We start from the raw sequence: 17,742 nt of genomic DNA on the forward strand, positions 1-17,742 counted from the left end.
GCTGCACATTTTGAGTGGTGAAAGGTCAAGGTCATCCTTCAAGGTCAGAGGTCAAATATATGTGGCCGAAATGGCTCATTTTATGAGTACTTTTGCAATATTGAAGACAGCAACTTGATATTTGGCATGCATGTCATGGAGCTGCACATTTTGAGTGGTGAAAGGTCAAGGTCATCCTTCAAGGTCAAATATATGGGTCAAAATTGCTCATGTAATGTCGCTTCTGCAATATTGAAGCTAGCAATTTTATATTTGACAGCATGTGTATCTCATGGAGCTGCACATTTTGAGTGGTGAAGGGTCAAGGTCAAGGTCATCCTTCAAGGTCAAACGTCATATACGGGGACATAGTGTTTCACAAACACATCTTGTTTTATATATAAAATTTATATTCTGAAATAAATACAAAAAGTCATTTTTGCAGTTTGAACAAAATATCAGTCTGCGTAACAAAAACTCTTAAAATATATTAACTTATATCATTGTCTTTCAAGAGTTGTATGTTTCACACTAGGTGGCTACCTTATAACTCAGAAGAACGTGTTCTTTGATCGAGCCCGTACATGTCAGCTGATAGCTGCCATGTTGGCTTCAACAGATGAGAGGATTAAAGTGGACCTGCCACTACCATGCATCTGGAAGGTGACTCCGTCAAAAATCTTTTTTGTCCTAGTCATTACATTATAAAATTGGTTGAACAATTATGCATTTTATTGATTGAACATTATTCAATGATGTTAAATGTTTTCTCGAAATAATCAACCAATTTTCAAAAATCATTTTGAGAGTATATATTTTTTTTAGCTCACCTGATTGCTCAGGTGAGCTTTTGTGACCGGTCTTTGTCCGTCGTCTGTCCGTCTGTTAACATTTGTTCGTAAACACTCTAGAGGCCACATTTATTGTCTGATCTTCATGAAACTTGGTCAGAAGCTTCGTCCCAATGAAATCTCTGTCGAGTTCGAAACTGGGTCGTGCCGGGTCAAAAACTAGGTCACTAGGTCAAAAAAAAAGAAAAAACTTGTAAACACTGTAGAAGTCACATTTCATGCCCAATCTTCATGTAACTTTGTTAAAATGTTTGTCTTCATGATATGTGGTTGAGTTCAAAAGTGGTTCCAGTCCGTTGAAAAACATGGCCGCCAGTGGGCGGGGCAGTTTTCCTTATTTGGCTATAGAGAAACCTTGTAAACACTCTGGAAGTCTCAATTTTTGCCCAATCATCATCAAAGTTGGTCAAAACATTGGTTTTATTGATTTCTCGGACGAGTTCGAAAATGGTCCAGATCGATGAAAAAACATGGCCGCCAGTGGGCGGGGCATTTTTCTCTATATGTATATTGTGAAAACATGTCAACACTCTAGAAGTCACATTTTTGGCCCAATTTTCATGAAATTTTGTCAGAACTTCTGTTTCCTAGATACGTGAGTTAAGTTTGAAAATGGTTCCGGTCTGTTGAAAAACATGGTTGCCAGGGGAACGGGGCAGTTTTCCTTATAATGATATAGTTAAAAGGCTTGCAAACATTCATGAATTAAGGTCATGTAACATGCGAGACAACTCTTCTAAATATTGCATCTAAGTTTACAGTAGTTACTCCCCTTTGATTATTAATGTTTTCATATACAGTGTAGTTGTGTTTCATTTATGTGTTAATTGTTATTCGAGGTTAGATGTTTTTATGCCCCCTTTTGAAGAAAAGGGGGCATATAGTGATCGGACTGTCTGTCTGTCCGTCCGTCTGTCTGTCTGTCTGTCCGTCTTTCTGTCACACTTTGCATTTAGGTTCCAAAAATGCGCATAACTTCTATGTCCCTTGAGATATAACCTTCATATTTGGTATGCATGTGTATATGGACAAGGCCTTTCCATACGCACAATGTTTTTTAGCCCTCTGACCTTGAACTTAGGGTCCGTCTTTAGGTTTCGAAATCTGCGTTTAGGTTTCGAAAAATGCTCAGAACTTCTATGTCCCTTGAGATATAACCTTCATATTTGGTATGCATGTGTATATGGACACGGCCTTTCCATACGCACAATTTTTTTTACCCCTGTGACCTTGACCTTGAACTTAGGGTCCGCCTTTAGGTTTCGAAATCTGCGTTTAGGTTTCGAAAAATGCTCATTACTTCTATGTCCATTGAGATATAACATTCATATTTGGTATACATGTGTATATGGACAAGGCCTTTCCATAAGCACAAAATTTTTAACCCCTGTGACCTTGACCTTGAACTTAGGGTCCACGTTTAGGTTTCCAAATCTGCGTTTAGGTTTCGAAAAATGCTTATAACTTCTATGTCCCTTGAGATATAACCTTCATATTCGGTATGCATGTGTATATAGACAAGGCCTTTCCATACGCACAACATTTTTTACCCCTGTGACCTTTACCTTGAAGTAAGGGTCCGCGTTTAGGTTTTGAAATCTGCGTTTAGGTTTCGAAAAATGCTCATAACTTTTATGTCCCTTGAGATATAACCTTCATATTTGGTATGCATGTTTATATGGACATGGCCTTTCCATACGCACACAAATTTTCACCCCTGTGACCTTGACCTTGAACTTAGGGTCCGCGTTTGGTTTCGAAATCTGCGTTTAGGTTTCGAAAAATGCTATAACTTCTATCAAAGCGTTTATAGGGGGCATATGTCATCCTATGGTGACAGCTCATGTTTTTAGCTCACCTGATTGCTCAGGTGAGCTTTTGTGACTGGTCTTTGTCCGTCGTCTGTCGTCCTTCCGTCCACATTTGTTCGTAAACACTCTAGAGGCCACATTTATTTCCGATCTTCATGAAACTTAGTCAGAAGATTTGTCCCAATGATATCTCGATTGAGTTTGAAACTGGGTCATGCTGGGTCAAAAACTAGGTCACTAAGTCAAAAAAAGAAGAAAAGCTTGTAAACACTGTAGAAGTCACAATTAATGCCCAATCTTCATGTAACTTTGTCTATATGTCTGTCTTAATGATATGTTGGTTGAGTTCAAAAGTGGTTCCGGTCAATTGAAAAACATGGCCGCCAGTGGGCGGGGCAGTTTTCCTTATATGGCTATAGAGAAACCTTGTAAACACTCTAGAAGTCACAATTTTTGCCCAATCATCATGAAAGTTAATCAAAACATTGGTTTTATTGATTTCTCGGACGAGTTCGAAAATGGTCCAGATCGGGGCATTTTTCTCTATATGTATATAGTGAAAACATGTGAACACTTTAGAAGTCACATTTTTGGCCCAATTTTCATGAATTTTGGTCAGAACATTTGTTTCCTTGATACGAGAGTTGAGTTGGAAAATGGTTCCGGTCAGTGAATAACATGGCTGCCGGGGGGGGGGGGGGGGCAGTTTTCTTATATTTATATAGTAAAAAAAAGCTTGTGAACACTCTAGAAGTAACATTTTTGCCCAATCATCATGAAACTTGGTGAATAGATTTGTTTAATATATATCTCAGATGAGTTTGCAAATGGTCCCAATGGGTCAATAAACATGGCTGCCAGGTGGGTGGGGCAGTTTTCCTTATGTGACTATATAGAGAGAAACCTTGTGATGGAACACTATAGAAGTCACATTTTTTGCCTAATCATCGTGAAACTTAGTCAATACATTGGTTTTATTGATTTATTGGACAAGTTGGAAAATGGCTGAAATCGGTGAAACACACTTTTTAGCTCACCTGATTGCTCAGGTGAGGTTTTAGGATTGGTCTTTGTCCGCTGTCCGTCTGTCCACATTTGGTTTGTAAACACTCTAGCATTCACATTTCTCAAGCATTCTTTATCAAAGTTGCTGAAAGATCTCAGTCAAGTTTGATGATGAGCAAAATCACATAATTAATGCCATAATTATTGCCCTTAGATTGTCCAAATTTTCATTATATTATACAAAATCCTTGTAAGCAAAGTTTGATGTTTGGTAAGGTGGGTCAAGTCAAAATATAGGTCACCATTTCAAATCTTACAAAAACAAAAACACTCCCTACGCCAGAGTTTTGGTTCAATAATGATGAAACTTGACCAGGATGTTTGTCTGGTCAATATCTTGGTCAGTTTTGACATTAGGTAAAGATTGAATGAACCATCTCCTCTCAGGTGAGCGAACTATGGCCATCTTGGCCCTCTTGTTTAATTTTAGCAAAGAAAACAAACAAAACCAACAACAAATTTTGTTTATTTAAACACAAACGCTATGAAATAAAGTCTCAAAAGAGACAAAATGTTGATATAAATTTATTTTAATTAGCTTGTGTTACTTATGGAAATTGGGAGTGATAAATGTCGTTTTTGCTCAAAGAATTGCTGAGCATGTCCAATGAGAAATATTAGTGTTCGTTATTTTAATTTTGTCCTCACAAAAAAATAACTGCATTTCAAAATAAACTGGTAAACATGTGAATCTTAAATCAAGCTAAGTTGTTGTTGTTGTTGGTCTGCCTGTAACGCTGTTGTTGTTGTTGGTCAGCCTGTGAAACTGTGGTCAGGAAAGCAGATCTTCAGCGTTCTCATGCGTCCCAACAAAGATGACCCGGTAAAGGCAAACCTTGTCACCAAGGGCAAGCACTACTCCAAAGACAGGGACCTCTGCTACAACGACTCATGTGAGATACTAACCTTTACTGATATTCTGACCCAATAAGCCTTGTTGTGGGAAAATTGTGCTCACAAGGGCTATAGATAATTTTTGGGGTATATTGGGTAATTCACCCCCTGTTTTTGACAACAATAGGGTTTTTGTAAATTCAATTGTTTTATCAAAAAATTTCACCGCCTACTTTTGAGCTTAATAGGGTTTTTCACCCCCGTTTTTTTTTAGCTCACCTGATTGCTCAGGTGAGCTTTTGTGACCGGTCTTTGTCCGTCGTCTGTCCATCCGTCCATCCGTCCGTCCGTCCACATTTGTTCAAAAACACTCTAGAGGCCACATTTATTGTACGATCTTCATGAAACTTGGTCAGAAGCTATGTCCCAATGAAATCTCGGTTGAGTTCGAAACTGGGTCATGCTGGGTCAAAAACTAGGTCACTAGGTCAAAAAAAAGAAAAAACTTGTAAACACTGTAGAAGTCACATTTCATTCCCAATCTTCATGTAACTTTGTCAAAATGTTTGTCTTAATAATATGTTGGTTGAGTTCAAAAGTGGTTCCGGTCCGTTGAAAAACATGGCCGCCAGTGGGCGGGGCAGTTTTCCTTATTTGGCTATAGAGAAACCTTTTAAACACTAGAAGTCACAATTTTTGCCCAATCATCATGAAAGTTGATTAAAACATATGTTTTATTGATATCTCTGACGAGTTCGAAAATGGTCCAGATCGGTGAAAAAACATGGCCGCCAGTGGGCGGGGCATTTTTCTCTATATGTATATAGTGAAAACATGTGAACACTCTAGAAGTCACATTTTTGGCCCAATTTTCATGAAATTTGGTCAGAACATTTGTTTCCTTGATATAAGAGTTGAGTTCGAAAATGGTTCCGCTGGTTGAATAACATGGCTGCCAGGGGGCGGGGGGGGGGGGGGGGGGGGCAGTTTTCCTTATTTGGCTATAGAGAAACCTTGATAACACTCTAGAAGTCACAATTTTTGCCCAATCATCATGAAAATTGGTCAAAACATTTGTTTAATTTATATTTCGGACGAGTTCGAAAATGGTCCAGATCAGTGAAAAATCATAGCCGCCAGTGGGCGGGGCATTTTTCTCTTAATGTATATAGTGAAAATATGTGAACACTCTAGAAGTCACAATTTTGCCCAATTTTCATGAAATTTGGTCAGAACATTTGTTTCCTTGATATGAGAGTTGAGTTCGAAAATGGTTCCGGTCAGTTGAATAACATGGCTGCCATGGGAGGGGGGGGGGGGCAGTTTTCCTTATTTGGCTATAGAGAAACCTTGTAAACTCTCTAGAAGTCACAATTTTTGCCCAATCTTCATGAAAGTTGGTCAAAACATTGGTTTTATTGATATCTCGGACGAGTTCGAAAATGGTCCAGATCGGTGAAAATACATGGCCGCCAGTGGGCGGGGCATTGTCCTCTAAATGTATATAGTGAAAACATGTGAACACTCTAGAAGTCACATTTTTCGCCCAATTTTCATGAAATTTGGTCAGAATATATGTTTCCTTGATATGAGAGTTTAGTTCGAAAATGGTTCCGGTCAGTTGAATAACATGGCTGCCGGGGGGGGGGGCAGTTTTACTTATTTGGCTATAGAGAAACCTTGTAAACACTCTAGAAGTCACAATTTTTGCCCAATCATCATGAAAGTTGGTCAAAACATTGGTTTTATTGATATCTCGGACGAGTTCGAAAATGGTCCAGATCGGTGAAAAAACATGGCCGCCAGTGGCCGGGGCATTTTTCTCTAAATGTATATAGTGAAAACATGTGAATACTAGAAGTCACATTTTTGGCCCAATTTTCATGAAATTTGGTCAGTACATTTGTTTTCTTGATATGAGAGTTGAGTTTGAAAATGGTTCCGGTCAGTTGAATAACATGACTGCCGGGGGGGGGGGGGGGGGGCGTTTTCTTATATTTTTATAGTAAAAAAAGCTTGTGAACACTCTAGAAGTCATATTTTTTGCCCAAATCATCATGAAACTTGGTGAAAAGATTGGTTTTATATATATCACATAATTAATGCCATAATTATTGCCCTTAGATTGTCCAAATTTTCATTATATTATACAAAATCCTTGTAAACACTCTAGAGGTCACAATTTTGTTTCAGATTTTATGAATCTTGGTCATAATATTTATTTTTGTAAGCAAAGTTTGATGTTTGGTAAGGGGGGTCAACTCAAAATATAGGCACCAGGTAAAATCTTACAAAAACAAAATCACTCCATATGCCAGAGTTTTGGTTCAATAATGATGAAATTTGACCAGGATGTTTGTCTGGACAATATCTAGGTCAAGTTTGACGTTTGGTAAAGATTGAATGAACCGACTCCTCTCAGGTGAGTGAACTAGGGCCATCTTGGCCCTCTTGTTTAACTCAATTGGGTAATTTAGGGAATGACATATATAACAAAATTCAAATCTACTAAGGTTACTATATTATTTATACAAATGGAATTCAAAAAGGTACCTGTACATAACAACAAACAATTACTGAATTTCCGATCAAAGTTATTCATTTTTGCGTTGAATAAGACCGAATTTGTGAAAATCGCTGCACAATTGATGAATTTATGGCTGTTCAAAGCGATGCACCCCATTTTCAGGTCATTTTGAGTTGAATACCTTGAAAATGAAAGTAGAAATCGGACGCGTCTACGAATATTTATAATACTACCCCAAAGATTGATAATCGCTGGAAAGACTGCGTTCTTTTCTTCATAGGACTGCATATAAACTATGCAGTACATTTGTGTTCGGAAAATAACCAGTCTAAAACATTCGCCCGGTGTTCGTAAGAATTGCGTTTCGTGACGCAAGGTTTTTTTACGGGAATTACGTTATTGTCCCCTACAGGTGAAACCGGAGGGGACTTATGGTTTGCGCTCTGTCTGTCAGTCAGTCTGTTAGTCTGTCTGTCACACTTTTCTGGATCCTGCGATAACTTTTAAAAGTTCTTCATATTTTTTCATGAAACTTGTAACATGGATAGATGGCAATATGGAGGTATGCACGTCATTTCATTTTGTTCCTACGTGAAGAATTCTGGTTGCTATGGCAACAAAAAAAAAAAAAAAAAATAATACTGACAATGGTGGAGTTTCACCGGTAGGGGACTATATTGCTTGGCAATCTCTTGTTAAATTTGTATTTGCGTTTTTGTACGCTTTATTTTGAATTTAATTACGTTTTTGGTTATTTTATTTGCGTAATAATGCAAGTACGCATGTTATCTATAGCCCTGGCTCACATGCTAATCAGGGACAACACTTTCTGCTTTTATGGAATTTGTTGTTAAAAGGAAGCCTCTTCTGAACGAAAATCCAGTTTTGGCAGAAAATGTCGTCCCTGATAAGCATTACCAAACTGTATAGGCTAATATGGGACAACCCATTATGCTCTTGCATTAAGCCCTGTTTTAACGGAACAAGTCTTGAATAATCTAGTGATAATCTCGATCTAGACATAATAATTTGAGTTAAACACGAATTATTTTAATAAGTCTAACATGTTTTGTATCAGGTAGATTGCCTGATTTGTTTTTCAGAAACATGTATTGAGTTTATGATAATATGGAATTTGACAAATCTGTTTACAGTCTTAAGCATGTATACTGTTTAAGTATTCAAATTTGAATCAGTTTATTTTTATGCCCCCCTTCGAAGAAGAGGGGGTATATTGCTTTGCTCATGTCGGTCTGTCGGTCGGTCTGTCGGTCGGTCTGTCCACCAGGTGGTTGTCAGACGATAACTCAAGAACGCTTGGGCCTAGGATCATGAAACTTCATAGGTACATTGATCATGACTCGCAGATGACCCCTATTGATTTTGAGGTCACTAGGTCAAAGGTCAAGGTCACGGTGACCCGAAATAGTAAAATAGTTTTTGAATGATAACTTAAGAATGCATACGCCTAGGATCATGAAACTTCATGGGTAGATGGATCATGACTCGCAGATGACCTCCATTGATTTTGAGGTCACTAGGTCAAGTTCAAGGTCACGGTGACTCGAAATAGCAATATGGTTTCCGGATGATAACTCAAGAATGCATACGCCTAGGATCATGAAACTTCATGGGTAGATTGATCATGACTCGCAGATGACCCCTATTGATTTTGAGGTCACTAGGTCAAAGGTCAAGGTCACGGTGACCCGAAATAGTAAAATGGTTTCCAGATGAAAACTCAAGAACGCATATGCCTAGGATCATGAAACTTCACAGGTAGATTGATCATGACTAGCAGATGACCCCTATTGATTTTGAGGTCACAAGGTCGAAGGTCAAGGTCACGGTGACCCGAAATAGTAAAATGATTTTCGGATGATAACTCAAGAATGCTTTTGCCTAGGATCATGACACTTCATAGGTACGTTGATCGTGACTTGCAGATGACCCCTATTGATTTTCCGGTCACTAGGTCAAAGGTCAAGATCACAGTGACAAAAAACGTATTCACACAATGGCTGCCACTACAACGGACAGCCCATATTCAGGCTGTCAAGCGGTCATACTTTTTCCTACTATTTCCTACTTTTTCATCAGGATCCTACTTTTTCCTATTTTTTTACCAAATCTTCCTACTATTCCTACTTTTTCATTTTCAATTGAGAATTATTTTTTTTAAAGAGTTTATTTAGTAAACTTGCAGTATGAATGAATCTATGGCATGACTGTATCCCTGTTAATTTGCATTCATCTAGATGAGACCTGACAATTAACCCTCAAACAAACCCATGCTGACTGTCTGCTAGCACCTCTTCAGGAAGCATAAATATTTATTTCTTATGTAACTTTTGAAATTATTGACAAGTTTTTTTTTAAGTAACAATAGTGCCTTGTTTACTTCCTTAGCATTTGTACACTGCAGACTTCACTACCTTACACAGTTCCCAGTGATGCAAGAGCTGAGGGAACCCATTGTTTATTCCAGTTTTATTTTGTTTCCATTGACAACAATTTGACCAAACCTTATGCATGTTTACATGATATTGCTGTTTGGAATGTAGAGATATAGAGATACCATGTATTGTATGAGTGGTTATGTAATATGGAATTTATTACACAAGTTATTGGAAAAAGATAAAACTGATGCTTTGCCGAGTTTTCATCATTTACAAATATAATGTAATAAATTCTGTATTACATGACAACGGATATGATGTTCTATTGATATCATAGGTACATCATGTTTAGTAATTAAAGATAAATGCACAGAGCCTAAATGCCCTGATACATTTTTATGCTCCCGGTAGGGTGGCATATAGCAGTTGTTTTGTTAGTCCGTTTGTCTGTCTGTCTGTCTGTCTGTCTGTGTGTCCGTCGGAGAACTTTAATATGGGCCATAACTTTTGCAATATTAAAGATAGCAACTTGATATTTGGCATGCATGTGTATCTCATGAAGCTGCACATTTTGAGTGGTGAAAGGTGAAGGTCATCCTTCAAGGTCAAAAGTAAAAAAATACAATCCAAGGAAAGTAATAAGCTTTAAAAGGGAGATAATTTCTAAACCTGCCAAATGCTATATTGAAATTTTATTTCAAAGCGGCGCAATAGTGGGCATTGTGTTTCTGACAAACACAATTCTTGTCTAATGATGCCATAGCTAGTGAGGTAACTTCAAGGTGTTAAAGCGTAGTATTAAAATTATTTAACAGCATTATTACACTCCCGCGAAGTCATCAATAATGTAAAAATCATTATTTGAAACTGGAATTAACAATGTAGTGCAACTGTTTCATTGCCCAATCAATGATGTCATAAAAGATGTCAGGTGATAAGGTCCTATCTCCAGTTGCAAAATCTGCTCTGCAATGACCAGTCATTTTGAATGTTACTTAAGTTATTATAACTGCACCCTATCGCAATTTAAAGGTTTCACAATGTAGCTGTAGCAGAGCATTGACACTGCCTTATATACTAGTATTAATCTTGAACAACAAGTTGGTGTATCACTAAATAAATTTGGTCTTCTGCTTAAGGATATAACATGCACAATATATTACCATTTTTATATCGATACACAGAAGACCTCTAACCACTTATTTGATGATACACCAAAATGAACAGCATCTAATTTTACTTCTTTATCAGGGTAGCTTTGCTTGAAACTTAATTATCATAGATACACTATAAGTGCTAAAATGCCTAGTGGGAAAACAAAGTTTAACCCTTCATGGATGGAAAAGTTGGACAACAGTGGAAAAACACTTGAATCATGGTGCAAGAGAGATACCGGCAATGAGTTTGCAAGATATTATACTGTCTGAATGAAGTCCATCTTGTTGTAATTCTGGTGCTAATCAACTGATAAGTCATGCAGATGGATAAAAACACAAGGAAAACATGAAATACATGCATGATGATTCAAAAAAGCGTGGAAGTGCCCCAAAGCCAAGCAGCTCTCAGGGTGGTGGGGATAAATCTATCTGTATGCAAGTACAACCATCACACAAGGAACAGATACAAAAGGCTGAAATCTTCTGGGCCCTTAAGGTAGCTTCAAGTGGGTATCCATACAGAACATGTGATGGCACTCCTGCTCTGTTTCAAGCTATGTTTCCTGGACCTGTGTCTAAAAAATTAGTATTATGTATTTATACTTTTGACAGAAAAGTTCCTACTTTTTCCTATTTTTTTCCTACTTTTCTTGCAAAAGTAGTTCCTATTTTTTACTACTTTTTGAAAAAAGGTCACTTGACAGCCTGCATATTGGGGGCAAGCATGTTTAACAAACAGCCCTTGTTCCAGAGGACTTTGTTTTATGTTCTTAAGATTAATAGAAATAATTGTTACATGTTGATTGATGCATTGTATTAGGTTGTTTTATTGTTAACTGATTTAAAAGACTATCAGAGACAAGTATTCTGTCAAGTACTTGTATATTACTCTCTTCTACAGTTGTTGTCATCCGAAACAGTGAGCTGTTGTGTGGAAGCATGGACAAAGGTACGCTGGGCTCCGGATCAAAGAACAACATCTTCTATGTGATTCTGCGAGACTTTGGTGAGATCTACAATGCCCGCTGCCTGGCGCGGCTGGCCAGACTGTGCCCAGCGTTTCTGAGTAACAGAGGATTCTCCATTGGTATTGGTGATGTCACGCCTGGCAAAGGTTTGCTGAAGGCAAAGTTTGAGCTGCTAGATGATGGGTATGCCTCTTTGATAGTAGCAGTGAATTTAAGTAGGGAAATTATTCCTCGTGTATCTTTCTTATCTGATTACATGGAATGCTATGAAAAAATATTCTTCTTTTGACTTTAATTTTTCATGTAAAAATACTATTTTACTCTGTACAGGTACAGCACGTGTGTCAAGTACATCAAGGCCCTGGAGGAGGGCAAGCTGACCACACAGCCGGGCTGCTCGGAGGAGGAGACCCTGGAGGCCATCATCCTGCGTGAGCTCTCTATCATCAGGGACCGTGCCGGCCAGGCCTGCCTACGAGAGCTGCACTCCAGCAACAGTCCACTCATCATGGCAATCTGTGGATCTAAAGGTCTGCTAGAGTATACCTTTCCCAGGAAGAAGCAAAGTGAAAATGGCTATGTGCAAACAGCATAAAACCAGAACAGCCTGCAAGTAACTCACAGTCTGTTCAGGTTTTATGCTGTTTGCTGCTCAGTTCAGTATCTACGGGTTGGAAATGAAGCCTTTAAAACTTAAATCAAGTAAGAAAGGTCTTTAATATAATATAATTTTCTAAGGGACTACAAATGCATCAAAATATGTATCTAAGTGGTGAAGGGTTAAAAGAGCTGTGTTCTTGGAAAGTTAGGCTTAATGCATGTGCGTTAAATGTCATCTCAGATTAGCCTGTGCAGTCTGCACATGCTTATCAGGGATGGCCCTTTTTACTCAAACCGGATTTTTGTTTAGAACAAACTTCCCTTTGAAAGTTTCCCGAAAAATTCCATACAAGCTGAAAGTGTCGTTCCTTATTAGCCTGTGCGGACTGCACAACCTATTCTGGTATGATATATTACGCACATGCATTTAGTACCATTTTCTCAGAGCTCATTCATTTAAGATTAGTTGTCAATTCAAAGAAAAATTAAGGATAGACATTAACAGTGGCCCACTACCCAAGGATCACTAAAATGTGTGGTTGTGACTCTAAATATTTGAAGAAAACTCATATGATGTTCTCTGTACATGAAGTATTGAAAGAATAATGGTGGATTACCATGACCAACGTGTCACTTTCTTGACTGCTATTACTAAGATGAATTATTTTTTGGTTTTCAATTTGATACTGCAAATAAAACATTATTTGTGCTGTTACTTAAAATTCTAACTGCATTCATTTCCAGTGATGATTTTGATTGATGTCCCACTGAAAGCAAATAAATCTCTATATATTCTTTTATCATTTTTATGTATAGTAAAATGTGTCTTGTTCATGGCAAGGTTATTCTTGGCAGGAGAATAGCATAGCTAAATGTGTTAGATATTATAGGTACTTTTTTCACCTTTTTTTTATTTTTTATGTATATGTGTTTTATTTAACAATTATCATGTGCACCTGTTTAATGGCCTGCAACTTCTAAGTTTTTATTGGCAAGTCTATTTTAATTTACATTGTCACTGGGCATTTAAACGATTGTTTTTGCTATCATGAGATAAATGAAGAATTAAAGGTAAGTGTTTTTTAGTAATTGAATTTACATGATGAGTTGAAGGATGTTTTATAGATGTATACATTCAGAGATGAGTCAGATAAGTTCAAGTAAACAATGACACTAACGTAATACTTTTTATCCAACAATATTTTCAATATTAATGTTTAATTCAGGCTCATTCATCAATATCTCTCAGATGATTGTGTGCATATGTTATGCTGATTCATCAATATCTCTCAGATGATCGCATGCATATTTCAGGCCCAGTTATCAATATCTCTCAGATGATTGTGAGCATATTTCATGCTCATTCATCAATATCTCTAAGATGATTGTGTACATATTTGAGGCTCTTTCATCGATATCTCTCAGATGATTGCATGCATATTTCAGGCTCATTCATCAATATCTCTAAGATGATTGCATGAATATTTCAGGCTCTTTCATCAATATATCTCAGATGATTGCATGCATATTTCAGGCTCATTCATCAATATCTCTTAGATGATTGTGTGCATATTTGAGGCTCATTTATCAATATCTCTCAGATTATTGCGTGTATATTTCAGGCTCATTCATCAATATCTCTTTGATGATTGCTTGAATATTTCAGGCTCCATCAATATCTCTCAGATGATTGTGTGTATATTTCAGGATCATTCATCAATATCTCTCAGATGATTGCATGTGTGGGTCAGCAGGCTATCAGTGGTAAACGAGTGCCCAACGGCTTTGAAGACAGAGCTCTCCCACATTTTGAGAGACATTGTAAGTGGAAATAGCTAGAGATTTGCTTTCATTTGTGTTCGAACATTTTGGGTTTTCAAGTCTACATGTATAACACATACATAATGCCATTTGCCATTATAGATCACAAGTTTGCACCATATATTTAAACAACAGCAAATCATATGACTTACAGACTGTATAAAGAAATATCCCCAGTTCTCTTGTCTCTGAATTAACAAAATCAACAGAATATGCAGCTTTTAAATTCACCAGGCATTTATATTTGTTTTCTTTTCAGCAAAAGACCCGTCAGCCCGAGGTTTTGTACAGAACAGTTTCTACAGTGGCCTGACCCCTACAGAGTTTTTCTTTCACACAATGGGAGGCAGGGAAGGCCTGGTAGACACAGCTGTGAAGACAGCCGAGACTGGCTACATGCAGAGGAGACTGGTCAAGGTAGCCATATATGTATATATATGTATATATGGGCCATAGCATGCAAAAATGGGTCTTATGCCATATACAGCTAGTGTAGCTACGCTGTCTGCTATTAAGTCATGCAAAGATTGGTTGTCTTGTTAGTGGACTTTGACCAGAGTGCTTGAATGTTTAGGCTGATTTGGAGCTACGCTGGTTGCATTTGTCATGAGACCCATTTTGACAAGATGCAGCTCATATAGGGGGTAAAGGTGTTCAGAGTTTTCTCGACTTAAAAAGAAACAAAATTAGTTTTTCCTATTAAAAGACATGAAAAAAGGCACATGTACTCGAAATCTGTGAAAGTATCCAGACCAAAACATCCACAGCATAGAATGCATGCTTGCAAGTTGTTTAAATTAAGAATGGTTGGGTTGTCAGTCAAATAAAGGAAAACAATTTATACGTTCAACATGATATGATATAAAGTTTGCTAAGAGACTTGATAATTTTATTTCGAGACTTTTTAGGTGTCCTTGAGCTGAAGACTTGAGTTAATCTTCTATTTCAAAGATGCAGTTTGAATATATGGCTGAAGAGATGTATGTACTTTTGTCAACTTATAAGCAAAACGTACACAATGAGAAGGAAGCTATATATGTAAATTTTATGAAGATCATTTCAACAAAGATGAGATTTGTCAGAGGCTTAATTCATTTCATCATTTATCCATTCATAGAGCCTGGAGGATCTGTGCTCCCAGTATGACCTGACTGTGCGTAACTCAACCAGCGACATTGTTCAGTTTACCTATGGGGCTGACAGCCTTGATCCGGCTGCCATGGAGGGCAATGACATACCAGTAGACTTCCAAAGGGTTTATGATCACATCAGGGTATACCAAACCTACTGTCATAATTTGTTAACATTTTCATGACTTTTTCTTCCGGGCATTTTTTCTTTTGCTCATGGCCGGGTTTGAAAAAAAAAAAAATACTATGCTTGAAAAGTGTAAAATAACTGTTATTTTATCAGTATGATCTTAAAATTTCAAATGTCAAATTTTATCAATTAGACTTAATATCCAATTTAGCATGATTACACTCTGTAAGGGAGAAATAGCAAAATTATTTTATCCTTGCTCTGGGAAACCGGGTTTAATGCATGTGTGTAAAGTGTTATCCCAAATAAGCATGTGCAGTTAACTAGTCTAGATTTTTGTTGAGAAAGGACTTATAATAAACTAAAAATTCAATTAAAGCTTAAAATGTCCTCCCTGATTAGCCTATGTACACTAAACAGGCTATTCTGTGACAAAACTTAACACACATGCATTAAGCCCTCTTTCCCAGATGGCAGCTTGATTGAATGTTTTATTACCAGGCTAACACCAACTTAGAGTGTAGAGGGGAGCGATCACTCAGTGGTCAGGCTCTGACAGACACAGTGGAGGAATTCCTGTCACTGCCCAGATACAAACATTACAGCGAGGAATTCAAAAAAGAACTCAGGTCTGAACATACTGACTTTGTTATAAACTCGTTGGTTCTGAAGTATTATTTGTATTGTTCTTTGATAAAAATGTCACTGTGTATTCAGAAAATATTATGTTTATCACATGTGTTATCTAGTGTTCTTCATGCAAATGTCAGTCGTTTTTAGCGAGGCTGTTTTCGGAGTAAACCTGAGCTATTGTCATAGCCAGCTCGTCCAACGTCCGCTGTAGGCGTCGTTCTAAAACCTTAACATTGGCTCTAAAATCAAAGTGCTTCCACCTACAACTTTGAAACTTCATATGTAGATACAATTTGATGAGTTCTACACGCCACACCCATTTTTGGGTCACTAGGTCAAAGGTCAAGGTCACTGTGACCTCTAATATTCAACTTTAACATACGCTCTAAAATCAAAGTGCTTCCACCTACAACTTTGAAACTGCATATGTAGATGCACCTTGATGAGTTCTACACGCCACACCCATTTTGGGTCACTAGGTCAAAGGTCAGGGTCACTGTGACCTCTAAAATTTTTTAAAAAAATCTGACAAGCTTTCGCAGCCGAGCGTGGCACCCGTTATGCGGTGCTCTTGTTTAATTCTTGTTTTATATATATATTAAATTGCACCTTGAATATTTTAAACAGAGAGTTTGTGACCACTGCTGCTGGCAAAATTATGAAAGTGCGGTCCCGTTATGGTGTGGACAGTTCGGGCAACTCTATACCAGGTACGTTACACAACCTGTGTACATTCTTGATGAATGTCATCTGTGGCAGGGACAGATTAGTGTAACAAGAAATATTAGAACATAGAATTTCATATTGTCATGTTTTTTGCTTAACATTATTTGTTGTGAAATGTGTAATGCTATGATGATTAATGTTTCTTGTAATTCACAATTTGTAATGGATAATAATGATAATAATAATAATGATAAAAATTATTATTATTATCAAGATTATAATAATTGAGCTGTTTTTGTGGAAAACAAGGCTCTATGCATGTGCATCATCAGGGACGACACTTTACTCCTAGACTGGATTTTTGTACAAAAGAGACATCTTTCAAAGGAAAAATTCTTTACAAGTGTCATCCCTGATTAGCCTGTACGAAATAGAAAATTGGTATCTTGTTAAAAGTACAACCCTCCATGTATTGACTGTTCTACTGTTTGCCTACCTGTCAGTTCTCTAGATCGTTGTACGAACTGGACTAAAAGTAACACTCCATGTATTGACTGTTCTACTGTTTGCCTACCTGTCAGTTCTCTAGATTGTTGTACAGACTGGACTAAAAGTAACACTCAGTGTATTGACTGTTCTACTGTTTGCCTACCTGTCAGTTCTCTAGATTGTTGTACGGACTGGACTAAAAGTAACACTCCATGTATTGACTGTTCTACTGTTTGCCTACCTGTCAGTTCTCTAGATTGTTGTACGGACTGGACTAAAAGTAACCCTCCATGTATTGACTGTTCTACTGTTTGCCTACCTGTCAGTTCTCTAGATTGTTGTACAGACTGGACTAAAAGTAACCCTCCATGTATTGACTGTTCTACTGTTTGCCTACCTGTCAGTTCTCTAGATTGTTGTACAGGCTTGACTAAACGTAACCCTCCATGTATTGACTGTTCTCCTGTTTGCCTACCTGTCAGTTCTCTACCAGCTGGAGAGGGTGACCCGCACCCAGGTGGAGAGGTTCCTGGACTGCTGTCAGGACAAGTACATGAGGGCCCGTATTGAGCCAGGTAGAGTGCAACAGCGGTCTCCGAAAACTGGGCTTAATGCTTGTGCGTTAAGTGTTGTTCAAGATTAGCCTGTGCAGTCCGCACAGTCTTATCAGGGACAACACTTG

At 37.7% G+C, this 17,742-nt stretch overlaps 1 protein-coding gene across 1 annotated transcript in view; it reads left to right on the forward strand.

Moving 5' to 3' along the window:
• The window catches only part of LOC127866494 (DNA-directed RNA polymerase III subunit RPC1-like), a 59,897-nt gene that overhangs the window by 22,498 nt on the left and 19,657 nt on the right, over positions 1-17,742 (forward strand). Inside the window, exons 15-24 of the mRNA XM_052407044.1 lie at positions 515-642; positions 4,464-4,599; positions 11,525-11,774; positions 11,922-12,121; positions 13,899-14,012; positions 14,272-14,429; positions 15,130-15,285; positions 15,774-15,901; positions 16,533-16,615; positions 17,543-17,635. Coding sequence (XP_052263004.1) covers positions 515-642; positions 4,464-4,599; positions 11,525-11,774; positions 11,922-12,121; positions 13,899-14,012; positions 14,272-14,429; positions 15,130-15,285; positions 15,774-15,901; positions 16,533-16,615; positions 17,543-17,635 — 1,446 coding nt within the window. The remainder of the gene's footprint in view (positions 1-514; positions 643-4,463; positions 4,600-11,524; positions 11,775-11,921; positions 12,122-13,898; positions 14,013-14,271; positions 14,430-15,129; positions 15,286-15,773; positions 15,902-16,532; positions 16,616-17,542; positions 17,636-17,742) is intronic.

This window comes from Dreissena polymorpha, chromosome 2 (assembly GCF_020536995.1).
Source record: "Dreissena polymorpha isolate Duluth1 chromosome 2, UMN_Dpol_1.0, whole genome shotgun sequence".
In the NCBI taxonomy this organism is placed as follows: domain Eukaryota; kingdom Metazoa; phylum Mollusca; class Bivalvia; order Myida; family Dreissenidae; genus Dreissena; species Dreissena polymorpha.